The sequence below is a fragment of the Catharus ustulatus genome, chromosome 3, assembly GCF_009819885.2.
Source record: "Catharus ustulatus isolate bCatUst1 chromosome 3, bCatUst1.pri.v2, whole genome shotgun sequence".
NCBI lineage: Eukaryota > Metazoa > Chordata > Aves > Passeriformes > Turdidae > Catharus > Catharus ustulatus.
The window spans coordinates 5993772-6016725 of NC_046223.1; the positions used below are offsets into that span (position 1 = coordinate 5993772).

At 40.6% G+C, this 22954-nt stretch overlaps 1 protein-coding gene across 5 annotated transcripts in view; it reads right to left on the minus strand.

Annotated features, from left to right (window-relative positions):
* The window catches only part of MACROD2 (mono-ADP ribosylhydrolase 2), an 881430-nt gene that overhangs the window by 257113 nt on the left and 601363 nt on the right, over positions 1-22954 (minus strand). For all 5 annotated transcript variants that reach the window (XM_033054610.2, XM_033054611.2, XM_033054609.2 and 2 more), the window contains one exon: positions 8686-8759. In XM_033054610.2, coding sequence (XP_032910501.1) covers positions 8686-8759 — 74 coding nt within the window. The remainder of the gene's footprint in view (positions 1-8685; positions 8760-22954) is intronic.

Here is a 22954-nt window from a genome sequence, read left to right on the forward strand (position 1 = left end):
TCTTAGTATTTCTTTTCAGCCTGAAGTACTAAAGAGAAGGAAAGTGTCCTACCAAATGGTATCTTAGGTCTAATAGCAAAGATGAGAAAAATGTACCAGCTCAGAGAAGATCAAGCTTGTGGTAAATGCAAATTTACTCCAGAATGAAAACGTGCTCCTGAATCAGGATGAAGACAGACAGAAAAGAAGGGAGACATGGCAACACTGACCTTGTTATTTACAAGGCATAACTGCAAGTCAAAGCTGTGCTCTGTGCCATGGAAACTTCCATCTCAACTGTAAAATTTTATTGCTTTTAAAGCTACTTAATTCTGCTTTCACCCTCACCTGTATTTATCATCTAACCACTGGTTGTTTTCTACTTATTTTACTAGCTCCAAAGTATATTCATCCTTTTCTTTTTAAATATAAGTTAAAAGAAAGTAAGGCTTCAAGAAATTAATTCTATTTAGATTTAGTAGCTGTAAACAGTCTGTGCTTGTAAAAGTTAATTTTTTATCTCATGAGAGATCAAGTTAGAAGTAAGGAGAAACCTGAGTTAGTCCCTGTGTGGTGTTTGTTCAAAAAGTCTTCCCATGAAGCTTACAATTCCTATGGAAGTGAAAAATTTCATAGCTCACCTAATTTATTTTCCATTTTTTTCCTTAATCCCAAATAAATGAAGGAGTCACATAATCTGTCCTGAAGTCTAAGTAGGAAGGTGATATGCACCCTTAAACTCTGCTCACAATTTTCAGTTATTTTATCTTGGAAGCCTGCCATCATTCCCATGTTTCCACAGGTCCTCATTGTCAATGCTCTCCACATCCACAGTGCTCTTCTCATCTGTTCTGTCATTTCATATTTAATAGACAGACCTATTTTTCACCTTCCCAGGAATACAATAGGAGATAGAACCTATGAAGTATGTGGCCAATATCATCTAACCTATTAAATGTCAGAATCATATATCTCAAACTATATGCCAAGATACCAAAGTCTAGCAGCAATAAAATTCTATTCCTCATAGGGAATGCACTCTGGCCATAAGGATCCATATGGGTTTCCTTCTGTATATATTTGATTGTGGTCTTCTGTTGATTGCTGATGTGGTCAGAAATGATGGTAGGAATTGGCCAGATTTTAGATGGGAAAAATAGAATAAAACCTAACAAAGTATTCTGTTTACAGTTATTTCTTTCATTCAGTTTGGCTCTTCATAGGGTGATCCAATGTTTGCTTCAGTATGAGACTCACCTGAAGGATTTCTTTGTATTTTAGTTATATTTCACCCTCACATTCCACACTGGACATTCTGTTTTGGGAAAAACTGTGAGGCAAGACAACTGAATTTAAACCAAACCAAAGTGGCACCTTTCCAGAAGCATAACAGCTACGTGAGTTCATTGGAAACAGAACACCCAAAGAAGCCATCATGCACTCTGCAGGATGCCAGGGAAGTGCCAGCAAACACAAGCATGTGCCCCTGTCTCGTGTGGAAGGGCTGTGCCAGCAGAGTGCCATCTCCCTCCCTGGGGATGTGGCTGGGCAGGCAGCCCGGCCAGCAGCTGGTACCCATCCATCCCACCTGCTTTATGTCTGCTGCTGACTGCCAGCCCAGCCCATCCGTGGCAGGCAGCTTTTCCTGTGAGTCTCCCAAAGTACCGTCTCCACAAGAGGAGCATCCTTGCAAACCCCCACCTTCTCCACCATCTCCTTCCTCTTACCCCATCCCAGCACAGTTCCTGCTAACACCCACCTGTGACCCACTGATACAGCTCAGTCAGACACCAAAGCAGAGCAAAACATAAATTCCAACAGATTTACAAATGTGCAGGGCTCAGAAGCAAAACAAAGATTGCAGCAGCAATTTCTCCATTACTCGTGAAATGTTTTACCCATGAATCTCACTCGAGTTACATAGATTGTTATTCCTCAGTTATTTATACCTACATACACACAGGGCGAGGAATACAAGCCAATTTAAAGTCCCCAGAAGGGCAGCAACAATAAATGAATCCTTCCAAAATGAAGGCTGAACCTCTTCTGTGTTGTGCGGATTTAAGGAGCCAGTTGAAATTATCAGATTTCTGGCTGAAAGCCAGAACAGAAATAATAGGATGTTATCATGATCTTTTTTTGTCATGCAAGAAATAACAAGAAGGAAAACTGTTTCTACTTAGTTTTAGGTATTTTGTCACACTGCTCACTACAGTTGTAAGGCCCCTCCAAACACCCAGAAATCACAAGGAAAAAAATAAATCACAGAAACAAGACAAAATCTCAGCCCTGAAGCAGAGACCATTTTGTTAATTTAGCTACATGCCTGTAGGATTTTGAAGCTATCCAGTCTCCTGTTATCATAACTGCTATTAAACCGTAAGGATAAAATGAAAAAAATATTTGGCAAATTTGCAAATTTCAGTTATTAGATAGTTAACTGCTGTAAACACAAAAGAACCCATGCAGAGCTCTGTTTTGTATTAGTGACACTCATTAGCTGTAGCAGAGTTACTGAAGGTGCTTTTGATGCAGTACACAAAGGTTAGACAAACCTTTACAAAGATGTGTTCAGCAAAAACATCTACACTATGCATGGATTTCCTTGATCCTCCACAAATTTTAGAGGCAAGAGTTGAGAGAAAGCCATGTCTCCAAATCCTTCCTCCCAGTTTCATTCTTGTCATAAATTAGATCTCAAACCACAGCACGGGACATTGGCCTGGGACAGTCCCAGCCATCATGAGCTCTAACAGTTCTGTCCAGGAGGGATCCTTCCTTCCTTCCTGCTTCTCAGTAGCTGTAGCAAAAATGCCAAAACCTTTTCAAGTTAATAAATAAAGTATTATGTGTAACAAAGACAGGCTTTGTCCGCTTCACTTTATCACCCCTCCAACTAAACAGCAGCCTGAAGAACATATAAGAAAAGCATTGCTGCCTTGGCAGCTGCCTTATCATTTCAGAAAATGAATTGTCTGTAGGGATGATAGCTAGATTTGGGCTTTGGGGACAGCCCTGAATCTCTCTGAGCCTGGTGAGAGAGCAGCTACACAGAGCAAGTAAATAATTTTAATTTTGTACCAGTAGAAAAGCTTTTTTTATTTTTTCCTCGACTTCAGCAAGATGACAGTGGCATGATGGCTGATTTTCATTTCAATCAGAGCAGCATATGATTACCACCTAATTAGAATGTAGAAATAGAAAGGAGATAATTTTTTAACCTACCCAGGAGAACAGTGCTGGGGGAGGGGAGGAGATTATGTTAATCAAGTGATACTGGCATATCAGAGCGACCAAAATAGCCGGATGAATTTTTATCGGCACCCTCACTGTCCTTGAGGATCTGTCAGTGCCTTCAATCGAAACCTGCATCTTCAGAGCTTTATTTCTCAGTAATAAATATTCTTTTAAATAAATACATGTCAGGCCCAAACAAAAAGATATTGCCTTAGGCATAAATATATGTATTTTGTCAAAATTTCACATGGTTTTGTTGACTGTAAACATGAAAACTAACAAATCAAAAATAAAAGTCATGCTGTCTTAAGGGGAGTTGTTTGCATTCATATACATGTTTGAGGTTTTTTAAACTTGCTTCCTTTAATTAATTCTTGCCAGCTAGCTACTCAACCCCTTTCTGGAATCTATGTTGAAAGTTGGTTGCTCTGCCCTAGGGGAATCAAACTGAGGTTACATTAAATGGAACTTGCATCAGGCAGCGTTTTCCACGACAGGCTGTCTCCATCTGCATCCTTCTGCAGAGATAAAGATGAGCCCTCATGTCAAGATACCACTTTGTTTAATTGTCTCTGAGGAATGAAGAGCCAGAATTAGATTGCTGGGACCACCAAAAGGAAGGGGTTAGAGAAATTAAAAACAACATAGAATTAATATTTAAATGGTCTTTCAGGCGAGCCTGCTTTGTGCAATAGAGAGAGGTGGCAGCTCCCTTTGCTGGTCATCACAACATCCCCCTCCAAACTGGTCACCAGTACCCAGCAGCATTTTAGGTGTGTGAGATATCCTGCCTTTTGCTACCTTAGTAGTGGGAAATATCCCCACATATCCTATCTGGGTGGAGTACAGTACCATAGGAAGCACAGGTGCAGGGCACCTACCTTGGAGTGTGCCTAACCAGACAAACAGGGGTTTCCTCATGAACATTTCTGTCTGGAGGAGTACAGCAAGTGTGATCCTGGCTACCTCTCACCCCCATTAAAACAGAGTTCCTCTAATTTTAGCTGGACTGGGATGGGATTTGGCTCATCCTGCTGCTGGAAATGTTCACTTTTTTTTGGCTGTGGGATACATAACCATCTGCTAAAAGACAAGGACCTCTCATGTACTTCAGGCAAAATAAGAAAAAAGTCTCTTTTCAGCAATGAGTCTAATGAAAAGGAACCATGAATGTGTAGATTTATTTCCCCTTTATTTTAATTTCTATCAGTTATTTCAACAGCACACACATTGCCATTGCACTTTCCTAGTTGTTGTTCTACCAGGATGTGTAATAAATGTTGTGAGATACTGTGCAAGAGAAAGAACAATACTTTGAACTAAATGTGCTGTTAAATTAAAGTCTTTTCTTGAGCAGTGAAAAAGTCCTGAGGCTTTTGATGTCCGTGTATTGTATGGTGAGGCATACACTTAGGTCTTTTTACTTTTCAACCTTTTGAGAAATATAGCAAAGAAAAAGTAGATAATTTATATTATTGCAAACATTCCTAGAAAAAGATAACCCTCTCCTCATCACCCCTAGTAATGTAACAGGGCCCAGTATTTAAAGCTGTCACAAGGTTTTTGAGATACCATCACAGGAAATCAGCTGGCAGCACCTCAAACCTTGCAAAATTACGCCAGAAAGAAACATTCTGACCTGTTTAAAGAACTTAATGTGCATTTTAAAATGAATGCCAGGGTGTAATTTCCTAAAGAGTGGACTCCAAATCTATTTTGTGCTCTGAAGAATTCTATTAAACTCCTAGAGCACTTGGTGAAATGTGAAAACCCAGTTTGCTAAGGAGATAGCCTAGGTGGTCTGCAGTAAATTAACCACTTCTGCTGACTGAGGCCATACCTGGGAGATTGCTCCAAGGGATTTCTACACTTACAGCATAACACCATTTACCAGCTTCTAAACTAGATTTGCCCCCTGGCTGCAAGTCAGCAAACCTTGGTGTAAAGCATGGCCAGAGATTAGTTTGACTAAGGGCTTCATTTCCAGAGTGGAACAGTGCTGCTGCTACACACAACTGATCTTACAATGAGGTTATTTTTCCCAGCTAACTTTATGTAGTTGAGTTTTAGGCTGCTGGACTATGGTGGCTGTATGATGAGTAAATTACAATAGAAATACCTCTCTGTTGCTTTGTAACAATTAACCTCCAAAAGTAGCTAGCTCCATTTGCATGGTAATGAGACATTCATCTAAGTGACATCAGAGTTAAGCATGCTAATAAGTTTTTATACAAACACCTGAGGGGTCAAGCATAACCATGGGCTTGGATAAGAAAACCTTTTATTAAATGCAAATCATCTGTCTTTTAAAGACTATGACAGAGAAACTTGCAGGACTCTAACGCAGATTGCAGGAGTCATTCAAGTTACATTTTCAGGCCCCTGGGCTGACTAAGGAATATAGCAATTGATTTTTTTGTATTTGGAATTAATATCAGTATCTTAAAAATCTTCATTATAGCATCAAAGGAAAGATGCTATATAGGGAGGTAGAGAGGTGAAAACAAGAATATTCCCTTATCTTTCCCAAATTTGTCACAGATTCCTGGGTTGCTGGAAGGCAGAGGAGACTGCTGTAGAGCACAACAAAAGACTTGGAAATTTGTCGGTTTTCCATCTTATTCACCTGTTTTTACCAGATATATTGTTATGGAGGCAGGTTCCCCAGTGAACATGCTATCTATCTTGCAGTAAAACTTCTTGAATTCAATCAGCCAATTCACATTCTACAATCAGAGAGTCTGAGACCTGAGTGAGTGGTTAGGTCCAAGGGCATAACTGGCTGCCAGACACCTCTGGGACTAAAGCAGCAGAACCTTCTCACAGGTAAGGCAGATTGCAGAACAAAGGTTCAGGGGAAGAAGTTGACTTTGATTAATTTAACTCTGGCAGAGGCAAGTGTAGGAGGCCTTTCTTGTTCAGGCGATGCTGTTAGCTGGACACACCAACTCATCCTGACAGTGCAGGCAGTAGCAGGGGAGCAGGTCTGTTCAGTGCTAACAGCAGTGAGATGTGGGCAGCACTCTGAAAAGCTGCCCTTGTGCCAAAGCATTACAGGTTTTGCTCCTAGACTGGAAAATGTGAATTTAAATACCTAGTGGGTGCAGTGGGAAATGATCTGTCTTTAAGACAGAACTTTATAGAAAGGATTGTATCATATGGCTGTGTGCAATAAGAGGAGACTGGATTAAAGCACAGAAAGTCCTCTTCATTCCATTTCTGTATGATGAGCTACTTTGGGGAGAAGCTTGGGTAACGTATAATATTACTACTACAAAGTCTAGTCCAAGGGAGTAAGTGGACACATCCCTGGAAAATGTTCAAGGCCAGGATGGATGGGGCCCTGAGCAGCCTGGTCCAAGGGGTAGCATCACTGCCCATAGCAGGGGTTGGAACTAGATGAACTTTAAACATTCTGTGATTCCACAACAATATAAATTAAATCAAATTGACACCTGGCACAGAGCTACATCAGTTCTGTTAAACCAGATAACCATGCTCACCTTGTTGTACACATTAAGAAACAGCAACCCAGTAATGGCATGCTTCTCAAAGATCCCTTTTACTGCATAAGTTACTTCTATAAAATTGAGCATCTTTATTTTGTTGCTGTCTTATTTATGACATGGTAAAACATGCTAGTATGCCATAATCTAAAACTCGAGACAGTGAATTGTGGAAAAACCTTAGGAAGAGGATAAGCTTCCTGTGAGAAAGTACAAAATTGTGGATAAACAAACCCTCAAACCATACTTAGACAAAAACCTAATACTCCACTTTGTGTGAAAATCAACAAAAACTCTGGGGGAACAGCTCTGAATCCTCATAATCAGTAATATGCAATAATTTCACCACCCATATGTCTTCAAGTGCATCAAACAGAGTGAGACCTCAGTTTGGGTAGGCTGGGATTCAGGATTAGGGAAACAACATTAAAGGCAACAACTACGAGCTGTAATAGTCCAAATTGAAAAGAACAACTGTGGTGTAAGATGAGTGTGATAACTTCAAATAATTGCTTTGTAGTTAGGACAGCCTGGGCTCCTTTCACTGTCCAAACGTTATAAGCTACAGCTATTTATTTAAAAGTAATTCTGGTTAAATTGGAGTTTATGAGGAGCAAGGCAGGAGGCATATATGCAATACAGACTCAGTTTTTGAGGAAGAAAAGCTTTTTTCTGGAGCAAAAACCAAAACCAAACCTTTTAGCCTAAACTTTTAAATTATGTGGTAAAAATGAAGCTAGGAGAAATGATAAGATGGTAAGCACCACAAACATATTGGTTTTAGCCTCACAAATCAAGGTTAAAATCACAAACAGATAAGATCCCAAAAATGTAAGTTTAGGGCTAAGCCTAATAGTGTTAATGAAGTCTGTCCATCCAAAATTCCTGCTTCACTGCTCAGATTTCCTGCTGTGGGAAGCAAAAGCCACAGCAAATAACCACTCAGTGCTATAAGAATCAGTGTCCAAACAGGTATGAACTCCTTTAGTGCACTTCCAGGTTTGAAAACCTCAATTGTACTGCTCAAATCTCAACATATTACTTCCCTTCAATTCAAATTTGGCAAAAAACCCAAACCAAAGCATATAAACCAAATAAATTCACACCCTGACACGTCAGATTATGGGGAAAAAATAGGTTCCTTTAATATATTGCTAGAGGAAAAATATTACTAATTACATCCTTATGCAGTGCTTCTTCAATTTGATTTGTTCAATGTTTTCAGACAAAATACCAAATAACTTTAACTGTCTGAAATCTGCTGGCTATCATCAGTTTTAAGACATGATCATTTTATTTATTTTGCCACTTTTTTTGCTGCACTTGTCCAACCCAACACTAGGGACACAGAAAGACAAACACTAGAAAGGGAAGAGATGCAGATCCTTCTATGAGAAGCATTTTTTGTCTTATGCAAAAAAATCACTATTATGTTGCCACTGGAAGATGACCAGCACTATTAAAAAATCATATATTTAGTGAGTGTTTCTGGGAACGTGAATACTTAATAGTAGGCAAACCAGAAAAGTAATGAAAATAGAAAAAAGGATCCTACAGCTGTTGACTGTAAAGTGACCCTAGAACACCACAGACCTTTGGTGGCTGTTTCCACTGACAACTGGTATCCACGTTTCCTTTCCAAGAATCTCCTCATTATTATCTGAAAACTCTGACACTCAGAAACAGCTTAGGAAGAGAATAGTCTTCTGCTTTGCCAGGAAAGATTATAATGCACAGGAAATGCACAGTGTGGTTTCAAACAAAGGTACTTCCTTTGAACTCTAGTACAGCTTTTAGATATAAAAATCTTCCCCTGACTATATTGTCCTGACCTGACTTCACTGGTCTTAAGACTATATAATGAAAGACTTCAAGGCTGAAGCCTATGTTTACTCTTTTCACAGTTTTGGAGTCAAAGACCATAACCTTAAACACAAATTTGAAAAAAAAAAATATTCCATACCTCATTGTGATTCTTGCTTAACCATTCCTTAATAGTGTTAAGGGCAATGACAGCAGCAGGCTCATTTGGAAAACCTAAAAAGAGAAGAAATGAGGGATAAATAAAAGACATATATTTCTTTTATATATAAGAAAACACAAATCTGGGCATTTTTTCTTCCTATTCTTCAAAATATTTTGGAATTACAGTTGGTCAACTCCCTCCTTCACAGATTTGTGTAAAGGTTTTAGGTAACATCTGTTACATTTTTTTCCCCAGCTAAAAAGAACTGAGAATAGGCAGAACAATGCTTTATTGGATTTTTTTTTTTAAACTTGTCTCTAGTTAAGAAAAGTCCACTGCTCAAGAGAACAAGAAACAAGAATTATACATGTGTCATACTAGGCAGGCAACCATTCAACCCCTACATCACAGTAACAAATGCTGGGCTTACATTTCATGGCAGCAAGAAAAATTCAGACATTTCTTAAGGCTTTTTTTAAAATTTATCTGTCAGCAAAACCACACCACACTATGACCCCAATGCTGTAGGCCTTATAAAGAGAGAAATGTTTGAGTTGGAAATCTCTCAATTTATGACCTAAATCATAACAAACAACTTTGGAAATAAAAGAATTCATATGCTTATGAATTTAAGGCCTTATGTTGCACGATATATTAGCAATGGTAATTCTCCCTAGCACTAAACAATATCAAAAATCTTTCCAGGGATACAGATTTTTGCTTTGATGGCTTCTACCTATCAAATCCAAGGATGCTTTCATTACTTAGGTACCTTAATTTAATTTTCCTTTCAATTCTTAACCTGGGTGCAGCAAATCATTTCTGTGAGGATTTAAAAATAAGACCCCATAAGCTCAGTAGGTCAGATTAATAGAACAGGCTTTGAAGAGGTGCAGCTGCAGGCACAGTGGACAAGCAAGCAACAGGGTTAAGAAGAGTCATGAAATTTAGCATACGGCTGTGTAGATACAGCCTTTCTTACATCATACACCAGCGTTGCACCATAAACTGAAACACAGATACTGCAAAAAATTACAAATTTTCAGCTTTTTTACTTATATCTTTTTTAACACTTTTCCAGAACTTGTGCAATGCAAGATTAGGAAAAAAACCAACCCAAAATCCCTTCACTGAATCACATTCCCAAAACATCACTCCCTGTAAATTGCCTCTGCAAAGATTTGCTCCAGCAACATGTGTACTGTTTTGAAGTGACAGATGACAACCATTCATCAAAAAACGCAAGTAAAACAGTAAATTCTGGATAATACCAACATTCAGCATGTGCCTCCTTTGAATACATTTCTCATTAAAGCATATTTTTACATTTTAAATCATACATTTACCAAGTCAGAGATTAAAAACTAGCTTAGACCCTACAAATGTTACTGTGCATACTCCCAATGCTGCTGGGAAAATAAATTCTTGTAACATTTAATAATGCTGCTGATATCATCAAGGCATATGTCTCATGACACCAACTAACGACCACTAACAAAACCCAAAGCAGAGACTTCCAACAGCCTCATTTCATAACACAAAATCACAGAGCTCTGAGCAGACCATCTGCTCAAATTAGTGATATCCTAGCTAACAAACTGGGACTTCTTCACACAGAAATTCCATTCCTGAGCATGGTAGCTCTGCCTGGACATAAAATGAACACCATGCAGAGGGACAAATGCATATTTCAGACAACTGATATACTATTGTTTATGCACGGAATGGTTTATTTTCAGAACAGTTCTCCCTCCAGCAAGATTACAGCAATTTCACGATTATAAGCCGCACCATTTTGACTAAAGTTTTGGTCCCAACCCGGAACTGCGGCTTACACTCAGGAGCGGCCAATAGATGAACAAAGTTTGGGAAATTTGCCAACCCGGAAGTGCAAGCCGCGGGCCAAGCCAAGCTCGCGAATTGAGCACCTGCCAGTAAAACCCGCGATGGTGCAATTGTTACAAATTGGTTACTCTGTTGCACGGCAGGGAGAGGAGGGCTCCTGCCGGCAGTGTGGGTCAGCGCCGGGCCGGGATGAGCCCGGCAGTGGCAGTGCAGGCAACGAGCCCAGTGGCCGGACCTGCTGAGCGGCAGCAGCGTGGGGCAGTGCAGGCCAGCCCTGCCGAGCGGCAGTGGCATGGGGCAGCGCCGGCCAGCGCCGAGCCAGTAAACTCTGTGGTTGCGTGATTCCGTTACTAATTCATTACCTCGTTGTGCACGGATCCTCGCTGAGAACAAAAGTACAGCTTACAATTCGGTGCGGTTTATATATGGACAAAGAACGAAATGTTGCTGACACCCTGGACGTGTGGCTTACAATCAGGTGCAGCTTATAATCGTGAAATTACTGCAACTTTCGGGCTTGTTTTTCAATCCCTTGCAGCAGTGTAGTTGGCCAAAATGGTGATAAAGGACTGGGGATTGTATAGAATCTCTCCATAAATTGTACACTGCTTAGAAACTGCTGCCATGCTAACCAGTCTTAAATAGAACCTTTTCTAGAAAACTGGTGTTCAATTACCTCTAAGTCACCACAACGTGAAGGAAACAGCTCAGCTACCTAAATAAACAGCCTTGAATTCTGTGTAAAATTTCACTAAATATTTTGAAATTCATCAGAGCCTTTTATGATCAGCTATCCCCCCAAAAAGAATCACCTAATCAGCATTTTGCACACATTTCTGGCAATTTTATGGAAAGGATTACTTTGCTAACTATATGTAGAAGAAGGATGGAATTAGCCTCCGCTAGCAAACCTTGCACCAGCACAAAAGCCCCTGTATCTCTGATTCTCAAACAGAAAAACATTTTTATTTATAGGACTGGGTTAAAAGAAGATAAAGTGAGATGAGATCTTTTAAAACATGCTTTTTCATTGTTTTTATCTCTCATCTACATTTGCCTGCCATAACATTTCTGGTCTGTTCCCATCTGCACCCCCATCCCCCCCTTTTCCACTTCCAGCCAGAAAGCAATCTCAGGAGGCACGTGGGAATCAAATTACTTGAGAGAAATGAGCTCGAGGTGCCTCACAGTTTACTGACTGCTGGAGCAGCAGCTCAGGCAATTCTGGCTAAAGGCTCAATTTCACAAAAGATAAAACAGGTAAAGTAATGAGTGACACTGGGCCATGTTGCTGCAGTGAGTGCTCCTCCAGCATACTGAAAAGGGCACAAAAAAAGCACACATCAGCCATGAGGTACAAGACTTCACTGTGGTTATCTGCCTGGAGAAAAAGAGAGGGTTGGCAGGTTCCATGCCATGGACAGGTGTGTGGTGCAGTGTACCTACCCACAGACACAGGTATCTAACTTGGAGTGAGCTTTGCACATCCTCCACTGCCAACACAAACACCTTGGCAACACACCCAGATATGCCACTAAAACAGTGCAGGCTGGGGCTGGGTCTTGATGAGCTGCTGCAGCAAGAGAGAATTTTACTGCCACCATCTGCATTTTGCAGCACCCACTGAGCACATCTCACCATCCATTACCAGGATCCCAACTTCTCAAGCACAGCACAGCAATATCCTGGATACGAGCAGCCACTCCCCTGGTGCCCCTCTGAGTTCAGGAGCCATCCTTTAGAGCACAGATTTCCATCATCACGACTGGTGGCACAGTGGGTACAAGCCTTCTAAATTAGTAGGAATGAGGGTGTGCACCCTGCTACCATCCCATAAAGCACACCTCACCTGAGCTCTTGTGCTTTTGGTATCCCTTTGGACATTTAACCACAGCAACAGCCTAGGTAAGCTTTGAGAGGTCTTCAAACTTACAAGACTCTGCAACTCTTTCCAGGACTTTACCAACTTATTCCTGCAAATTTCAACCCTGACTTGCAAAACAACTGCCAAAGCAAGCTCTAGGCTGTGCAGGCATCATGGCCATAATATTCCTGCAGAGGCATGATAAGATATGGCAGAATTATTTTGATCTACCTGATATGAAGTAAATATGCTGTTTTAGAGGAGAAGAGTGTAGAGGAGATAGGAACTAGAGATACACACTGACATTCCCATTACATTTTGTATTCATTCCCTGGAAGGCAACTGGTAAGAACATAAATCCCCCTGTTTCATCAAAGTTCAGAAAATATGCAATGATTTCTCTGTTGTTAAACACCCTTGTGTAAATGTGCAGTCTTTTGTGCTTGGGGGATTCAGTGGGGAATCATTTTCTAATTGTGAATGTCTGTTACTCTTTGCCTAATTTATCTGTGCAGTACCAGAAGGACATACACCAGCAGTCCAGAGAATCACAGACTTTTCTGAGGTGAAATGTACCCACAAGGATCATAGAATCCAATTCCTGGCCCTGCACAATGTTCCTCAAAGCATAACAGTGCAACAAGGATTTTGTGACACAAAACTAACAAATCTATTTCAAAGGACTCCCAAACTATGTGGAGATGTTGGTAGCTTTATCTGCCTCTTTTTACTGGGCTTGATGTAATCTTACAAAAAAAATCTAACTTACAGTCAGGTAATGCCACCTCCCCATGAAAAGCCCATTAACAAAATACAGGTATTAAGTAATCACACTTTAATATGATTTGAGGCTTAAGATAACATATTATAACAGGAGGGCTATAACACTAACAAGCAAATGTCAATCCAGAAAAATCACTTCAATAGCTGTAGGGATAAGTGTTATAATTTGTCAGTTTAACTGAGATGCCTAATGTTTTCTGTAAATCAAGTCATCCTGATAAAAAAAGGTCTGTATCCTTTTTTGTTAACCTAGCCTAAGTGCTTAGGCAGGTTTTTATTCATTTAAAGCATGTTGCCTTCTCTGTGGATTCTGAAAGGCTCGTCACAGGCTTAATATTCTTATTTGCCAGTTTTAATGGCTTCATTTTGAAGCAAATCATGAAAAGAACCAAATGCACATCAACACAAATAATCATTATGTGTTTTCATATTTTCTCAGAAAAATATCTACACTGGCATATTTGTGCATACATCAAGACGTAACAGTTTGCAGACTGTTCCTGTGTGCTAAAATCAACGCTGAGTCCCACAGCTTAATCAACAAGACTGTTAAAATGGAAAAACTTCCATGTTTTAAGTATATAAATTTGTCAGTATGTTTACAGATATATAAAAGATGCTCTTCAAATAGTAGCTTGTCACATTTTTAAACTATGGAACTGCACTGAAGGCCATCTCTGCAGCAGTATGACAGGGTATCTCCACCATGCATCAAGTACTTGCTATGTGGGAATCATCAGCACCAGATGGTTCAGAATATAAAGATGTTTTAAAGGAAAGAAGAGAAAAAAGGTACTAAGCCTTTATTCCATACATGTTCTGAAACGTGGTATTATTATTGGTACTGTAAATACCTTCTGAATCACAACCAACACACAAATAACTGCATTTCATTATGGCCATGTGGGTTAAGGCCAGCTATTGACAACACAGACAATAGTGTTTATGACAATAAAGGAGAACAAATGAGATGCACAGCCCAGCATGCCTAAGGTAGGGTTAACTCAATCCATCCACTTGTCCTTCAACTGTGAAATAAACAGAATAATCTTGCAACTGATCCTATATAATCATCTTGTCAAAGATTTATTTTAGTAGTCAAAATTAATTCACTCATGCTAGGTTGATTCCCATTACCATGGAAAATCCATTCTGTTTGGAAAGAGATCATGTATTCTAACAAAAAGCTTACTGTCTTGCTATTCTTTTTGCTTTTTTCTCTCTTTCTTAGTTTTTTTTTCTTTTAATAACCATTGTCACATAGAGACTGGAAAAACAAGCTAAGTTCCTACCTTGATCATTTTTATGGACACTCAAAACTTGGAAAGAAAGTACCCTCATTTGGATCAGCTACAATGAAGATGAAACATGAATCTTCTCCTAAATAACCTACCTTGCCTTATTGAACTCATTCAGTCAGAGAAAACCTTATTTGCTGTCCACTCAAAAACTGACTCTGAGAAAGTGAAATTAAGTACTGTGAAAAGCCAGTAGCCTCTCTGTTACCCCAAGAAACAAAGTTGCATCAATTCACTGTATCCTTCACAGACTATGCTACAGGAATTAATTATTCATTCATGTAAAACAAAAAGGGGAAATAAGAAATTTGCAAAATGCATAAACAAAACATTATTCTGAAGAAATCATTGTATGTTTCTCAATTCCTCCCAAGAAAGGTACACACTTTACATTTTTCCTTGAGTGAAAAAATTCAGCGGCAACAGATAACATACAGTTCCTGAAGAAACATTTCCACTTGCATTCAGCTGGCGTGACAGATGCAGCTGATGGAAGGTGGTCAATAAAGAAACTAAAAGAACTTTTCTGCTCTGATACAGTGACACAAAACTGGCAGAGAATTGAAATAAGGGAGAGCCTTTCTTCATCCATTGAAGTGCACTGGGTAAGACAAGAATCCCTGGTTTCATCAGTCAGGGCCAACGTTGGCCCCATGAACACTATGAAAGTCACACAAGGCAGCAAAATCAAGACATGTTGCAGGTCAAGACTGATGGACTCTTGGTAACAGGGCTTGCTCACCCTTGGTTTGTCAGAAGAGGTGCCCAGTGTGTGCTGGCCTCTTGTCTCATCAGCACATCAACTCACCTGCACCATCCACAGCTCAGGTGCTTTTCTGTTCTACATCTGGGCTCAGCTCAGGGCTGCAGCTGAAAGAAGTTGGTTGCCAAAAGGTGGCTATCGTGCAAGACAAACTAGGGCACAGCTGTTTTCTCTGAAACACACAGTATCACACCATGATTCATTTCACACTATTCCATGTTGATCTAATTGGACAAATACCTGCCATATAACTGTGTTAAAAGTGTCAGAGAGACATACACTTCAATTATGTAGGTCATGTGAGCAGAGGCTTGTACCAATAAGTCTAAAAATTCTGCTGAAGAAAAACTAGATTTCAAGTTTACTAAGTTGTTTGATATTTATTAGCATTGGAGGGGGGAAGAAGTTTTAGTAAAAATGCATTTACACTTGGACTACTGAGGAGGAACAGAGTTCCCCTACGCTGCAAGAAGCATCATGATGCCATTCTGAAGGAGAGCTGAATGTGTGTAAGAATTTCACTTTACAGTAGTCACTACGTTTTTTTATGAGAAGTCAAGGTTTTTGCTTTTCCAGCATTTGTAAAGCAGTATGCTTGCAGGGGATCACATGATGGAGAAATGGATTCTGTAGCAGTCTTGTGAAAAAAAACCAAACATAGCAGGCAATACTTGGAGGCTCTGGGAAGCAAAACTGCTTCGTAGTTGTGCTGTGTGATGGAGCTTTTCTGTCTGTCGGGGAATTTCTAATGCCCAAGTAGAAAATTAAGGCTTCAAGCTGAGCATAGTAGGGGAAAGACAAGAAAGACACCAGTGCAACACTGAAAGGTAAAAGATCTCACTGCTCTGGCCATTAGCATTCTCCTGTGGGAGGAGAAAGCACACACAATACAAATGCAAGTGGAAGACATACTCATGCAGGTAATTTTGCAATTATAAAATCTACCTATGAGCGTGTATATGCAATGTCTGTGTAAATTACACAGCTGTTTAAACACGTGTATGCAGCTGTTCCTGAGCTCGAGCACATCATTCTCCTCTAAATACACTTTTTACCATAACCAGAATTGCTATTCCAGAAACAAACATTGTATAAAGAAACGTTAATTGAAAGACATTTCAAAGTGTACACAAGCTACCTAATGCAGAGTATTAAATCTTCTGTTTTGCCATATATAACAAGCAAGCTGGGGTTTAGGGTAGCAAGGTAATACAGCCAAAGTAATTTGAAACGAAGTGTAAAGCACTACTCAGCTGTGAAATCTCCCATCATACACTGAATTGCACAGCAATGGATGTTGGCTACAGTGTAGTTACAATTGCAACAAGGTTAAATATTTATTCTACCACTGATTTAAATAAAAATGCCTTGTTGTTCTCAAGTGCAGCAAAGTGTAAGGAATCAATCCTGCTTCCTAAAGTGTCTTGCTAATGCCGCAGGAGATAAAACCCAACCAAACCAACACCCACACACCCTGAATTCCATTAAAAATGGTACTTTCTCTTGGAATGTGTGGTCCAGGGCTTCAGACCTCCTTAATCTCCACTGACACTATTCCAGGCCGTCCTTGACACACATGAGAAACTTCAGAGGAATCAAACATACATAAGCAATAGTGAAAAAAAATTCAAAATCCCATTAACACTACAGGTAATGTTGCCAGCCCAGCTCTAGACCTTAAATCACTTCCACCATGTTCAATTGCTCCAGCAGATGCAAGACCAAACTGAATTACAGTAATTTCACGATTATAAGCCGCACCAGTTTGACTAAAATTTTGGTCGAAACCCAAAGTGCAGTTTATAATCAGATGCAGCTTATATATGGACAAAGAACAAAAAGTTGCTGTTTTAGTTTGGAGGACAGGTGTCTGCTGAGAAAGGCAGGAACTTCTCTTTGAAATGGAGAATGTAAACCTCCTCCCTCCAAATTATTATAATTTTGAAATCAAGGGGCTCTGAGGCAAAAATATGGGAATTAGGAACAACAATTCTTTTCTAGGGAAAATAAAATAGAAATACAGTACTAAAAGAAACAAACTCCAAACCCTGACAAAGTCAGAGTACAACCTGACACCCCGTCAGGCAGGGTGTTGGTAGCAGTCCCATTAAATGGTGGTTGCATCCTCCTGCAGTGACAGATGTGGTTCAGTTGGAGCAGTGCTCCTGCAGAAGGTGCAGTTTCCCTCTGGAGGTCCAGTGGAGATATGGAGAAATCCGGTTTTCCTCTGGAGTCCAGTGGAGAAAGAGGCTCCCTTAGTGTCCCAAAACCTCTGTTTTTATCTTGGTAAGAAATGTTGGGCTCTTCCCCCTGGCTGGAGCAACTTCCAATGGGATGCAGTAATTTTATCAGTCCCACAGTGGGACTCAATGGGCCATTAGCAGAAAATGACTGGCTGGAGGAAGGATGGGTTGTGAAAAGATAAAGAACAATGCCCCGCCTGGTTTCAATGGATGGCCCATTAGCAGAATAACTCCTGCAGAGATAAGGATCACTGCCCCCACCCTCAACAGATGGTGATAGAATAGATACCTTTGATCACACTCTGTATTGTAATGTGCAGCTTATAATCAGGTGTGGCTTATGTATGGACAAAGAATGAAAAGTTGCTGGCACCCGGAGATGCGGCTTATACTCAGTGCGGCTTATAATCGTGAAATTACTGTAACTAAAACCAACAAGAGTATTTGGGGAAGGTCATCCACGTACAAGAACAAACAAAACTAGCTGACATTCTTTCTACTGAAGCTCTGCTCTTATCTCCTCTCCAAGGAAAATCAAAGATTTCCTAAGAGCACATAATCAGCTGAAACAATATATACTTACTTCTTGAGAAAGAAAAAAAAAAAAAGACAAAAAAAAGAGAGAGAAATAAAGATGTTCTTTTATCATTTTTCCCAAAAGACATATGAGGAAGAAAGTTATAGGTCAGGCTGGGTGAAAAAGCAAGACACTATGTCTGGCACATTTAATCTACAGTAATTTCACGAATACAAGCCGCAGCAATTTGACAAAAATTTTGGTGGAAACCCGGAAGTGTGGCTAATAGTCGGGGGTAGCTAATATGTGAATAATTTTCTGACATTTACAACCCCAGACGTGCCAGCCAGGGCGCCGAACCAAGCACCTGCCAGTAAAAGCCGGCATTCCGCAATTGTTACAGTGTTACTGTGTTGCCCTGGCTCCCTGCAGGCAGCACGGGGGGCGGGGAGAGAGGCGGGAGAGCTCTCTTCTTCCCTCCTCTGCCGCAGCCCAGGGGAGGACGGGGTGGGGGGGGGGCGCGCCGCCATTGCTGCGGCTCGGGGAGGACGGGGGGGGGCACACCGCCATTGCTGTGGCCCGGGGAGGAGGGGGGGTGCTCTGCCCCCGCCCTCTGCTGCCGTGGTGGGAGCAGAGGGTGCTCTGTGCCCAGCCAGCACCGCGGCGTGAGCGGGGCGCTCTCTCCGTGCCCGGCCGGCACCGCGGCGGGAGCGGGGCCGGGGTGAGCGAACCCAGAGGCGGCGGCCAGCCCCGAGTGTCAGCGCTGGGCTGGGCCACCTGGCCCCGTCAGCAGCCCCTAGCGGGCCGAGCCTGCACAGCCTTAGTTGAGCCAGTAAACCCCCCGCCATGCCGCGGTTCTGTTAGTATTTGGCAACTTTGTTGCATGCGGGTCCTCGCTGCGAACGACAGAGCGTCTTATATTCAGGTGCGGCTTATTTATGGACAAAAACCGAAATATTTGCCAACACCCAGAGATGCGGCTTATACTCAGTGCGGCTTGTATTCGTGAATTTACTGTACTTAGTTTAGTCTTTTTTAGAAAATACATTATTGATTCTTGGTTTGTCTTTATTATGCACACCATGGATTTTTTCAATTCTTGCCTCAGGCAGCAGTAAACCATATTGAAGTAGCAGCAGCTATTGTATTGAGGAAATCTAGAACAGCTCAAAACTGAAATATTTCCACCCAATCTGAGTTCAAAAATGCCAGTACACTTGGGAAGAACAGAGAGAGGGTGCATTCTAACTTTGGTGCTTAACAGCTTGTTCTTCACTGCACAGAAAGACACTTCATGCTACGTGAACACACACTACATTTACCCTGCTAAAACAAATGCTTGTGCAGGTTGTTGGACTTGATGAATCATTGCACTACCTCAACTATTTTATGCATTAATATTTTAAGAGGAAGGATTTTTATCCCTTGCCCAGATGCTGCTTCGTTTCTGTAGAAGTCATTTTGCAGGCAAGAGGTCAGGTCCACATATCTTTCTTTTTGTCCTGCAAGAGTCACAATGTGCCTTGATTTTATGCTCCTGTATCTATCAGCAACAAACCAATCTACACTATTTATTTTCATTTCAGGATGTATAGCAGAAAGAACTTTGTCAACAGAAACTATGTAGAATCCACTAGCACCTCTTCAACCTTCCTGTGCTGAAAACCCTTTTTGCATGTTCTGAGATTACAGCAGTAGATATGACAAATGAAAAGTGGTTAGAAGATTGCTAAAGCTTCTAATAATGAGAAAAAAAACAGATTAAAGCAAGAGTAAGGAAAATTTGAAATTTAAAACTCTGATTTCAGCATACCTGCTTGGTTACAACAATCCCTTATGTACGTCTGATGCTCTTAGCAAGACCTTAAATGCTAAAGAGTGTAAAAAATCCCTAACAATGGATAAAATATGACAATAACCTTATCTCCTGAAACACCCTCATCAGAACACTTTTGACTAACAATTCCTCCAAGAAGCAGTTGCTTTTTAAGCCCAATACTGGTAGCTGATCAACAAAAGAACCCAGATCTCATCAGATTCTTCAGTGTTTTAAAAGACCACAGTATTAATTATCAAACAAGTATTTGCTACAAATACGATTTCTCCTAACATCTCTAATTTACATTTCACTCACAATTATGCTTTTATTGAGTCTAGCATTCTTCAATCAAAAAGGAAATTAAATAACCAGTTAATGGCACTTGCAATTCCAAAAACTCAAATTCAATTTAGTCTCGATACGAACTTTAGGTCTTCTTGAACTTGTTTTAAATAGCATTTTCAACATGCATTCTGGTAAGTTGCCAGTGTATTGTTGGGGTTTTAAAATTTATTTTAAAATTATTATATGAGCAAACATGTGCTGCTTTAGCAAGGAATGGGATTTACTATCATTCAGAAAGATTTAACAAACATCAACTTTTCTGGTTAGACCAACAGTGGTAAATCCTGAAAAAAAAGCCTGAAAGTAAAATGATTTAATTTTAGAGATACCACTCTTTAGGAGGAAACAGAAAGCCCAATCACATGTTTTTCAAGTAATTTTGAACAATATTCAAATTGAGTCAGGGGAAAAAGCAATGACATAGCAAATGGCAAATACAGTAGTCAGAAATGTTCAGATTTGAAACAAAGAAACTGATGCTACGGTTGGTCAGATTAACAGTAAAGGATTTGGAAGACTAAGAAATCTCTTTTGTCCAACAATCCAGTAAAAAATAAGAACCTGATCTAGACAATTTAAATGTAAATTGCTTGCCACCTGTCAGCCAAGTGAGATTTAAAGACCTCCACTTAAAAACCCAGGCATCTCCAAATCTAGTCTTCAAGTGAAAATTGACCTCCCACCTCAATTTCCTTCTAAATGTGGCCATGTGGTCACAAAGGGGTTGTTTGTTCCAGCACTTTATTAAATTTAGGTCATGTGTGGCATGAGATAACCCACACTATGCCTGGGGAAAACCACCTTTCCAAGGCAGGTCCATGCCACAGGCAAACACAACTAATCCTCCTGGAAACATGACATCCCAGGCAGATTAGCAGAAGGGATGTGGAAAAGCATTAAATACATTGCATGGAGAAAGCTCATTGATTGCTAAGCAAATGAGTGAGGTAAATGAGGGAAAATAGAAGATTTGTAATTGGGGGGATACATAAAAAAGTTGTCAATTCAAAAGAGTTTGTTACATCATCAAAAATAACGTAAGACACAGAATCAAGCTTAGGGAACAGCTTTAGCCAATGTGATTTCCATTAATTTTATCAAAACGTCCTCACTACGTATACAATTACACTCAAGATAACTCACTTTATCACGACAGCTGCACATCTCCAGATTGTGAAAAATATCACTGCAATATTGAGTTGGGCTGGGATTATTTTAGTGAATTATATTTGTATGCAGACACCAGCCTCCACAGCTCAGTCTTCTTCACATCTCGGGGAACAGAAATCAATTTTAAAAACCCCAAAACTGCACAAAGGACAGAAAGTTGTGTATATGTATCAATATAATCAAATTTTCCTAGAAAGGGAAAGTCAGTACCTGTGAGTGAGGGAAAAAAAACAATTAGAAGCAGTTCTGCAAGCTCCTCTTGCAGGAGGTGGAAGAAGATTTGGGAGTGAGGGTGTGATGTTGAGCCTGGGCAAGGTGGGGATCAGGGAAAACCTTTGCCTCTCATTAGGTAAATCTGTTTTAAGTGACAATACATAAATTAATTTTCCCCAAATCAGGACTGTTTTGCCCATTATGATACTTGGCAAGTCATCTCCCTGTCTTCATCTTGGTGCACTTATTTTTTCATCTTGTTTTTCCCTCTGTCCTGCTGAGGAGGAAGACAATTACAGTAATTTCACGACTATAAGGCGCACCCTTTTGACTAAAATTTTCCCCCGAACCCAGAAGTGTGCCTTATAGTCCGGTGCGTTTTATATGATAGACAAAGTTGCGACATTTGCCACTCTGGAAGTGTGAGCTGCAATGGGGGGGGCGGTGCTGCGGGAGTGCTGAGTCACGAGCAGGGGCGGGAGCGGGTGGCCACGGCCAGCAGGAGCCGCCCGGGGAGGGAGGGAGCTGCTGCTGGCTCCAGCATGGGGGGAGCGAAGAGCCGCCGGGTACCACCGGCCACGGGGGGAGCAAAGAGCCACCGGGCGCTGCCCGCTTCATGCCGCCGCCAGCCTGTGCACCGCCCGCTCCATACCACAGCCACTCCGAGCGGCACCCTCTCCGTAGTGCAGCAAGTGCCGCCCACTCCGTAGCGCGGCCGCTCCGAACGGCACTGGCTCCAGCCTTTTTCCTGGCAATACTATCCCCTAAACCAAGACAAGTGGATTCACCTACGTTGTTTAGGCTAGGAGATTTTTTGGGCGTGTTTTGATTATTTTTAGGCTGCGTTTAAAGGCTACACCGATCCACGGAAAATATTTGCAAATTGAGTACTTGCCATTAAACCCCGCGATCACGTGATTCCGTTAGTAATTTGTTTGTTTGTGAAAGTTGCATGTGGATCAACGTTGCAAAAAAAGAAAAAAAAAGTGCGCCCTATAATCCAGTGTGCCTTACATATGAAATTAGTTTGAAAATTAACCATTAACTGATACTGCGCCTCATAGTCCGGTGCGCCTTATGGTTGTGAAAATACAGTATGTTCTAGTCTTTACTCTGTGGATATTTAGATTTATCATGAAGGAAAAGAGAGAGAGTTTCATCATCAGTCCTGACATTTTTGGGGAAAGAGAGCAGCCTTACAATTTAGAAATCTGCAGACATTAATGTATTTAGTAGGCAGTGACAAAAACAAGCAATAAATACAGAGTAACCTAAATAGCATGGATCATACACAAAGTTACAAAATTAAAGCTACACATGAAATTCAAACAGAACCATTTTGTTTAGTAAGTAGAAAATCAGTGAAATATGTTGACAGTAAATTATAAAAACAAATAATAAAAATA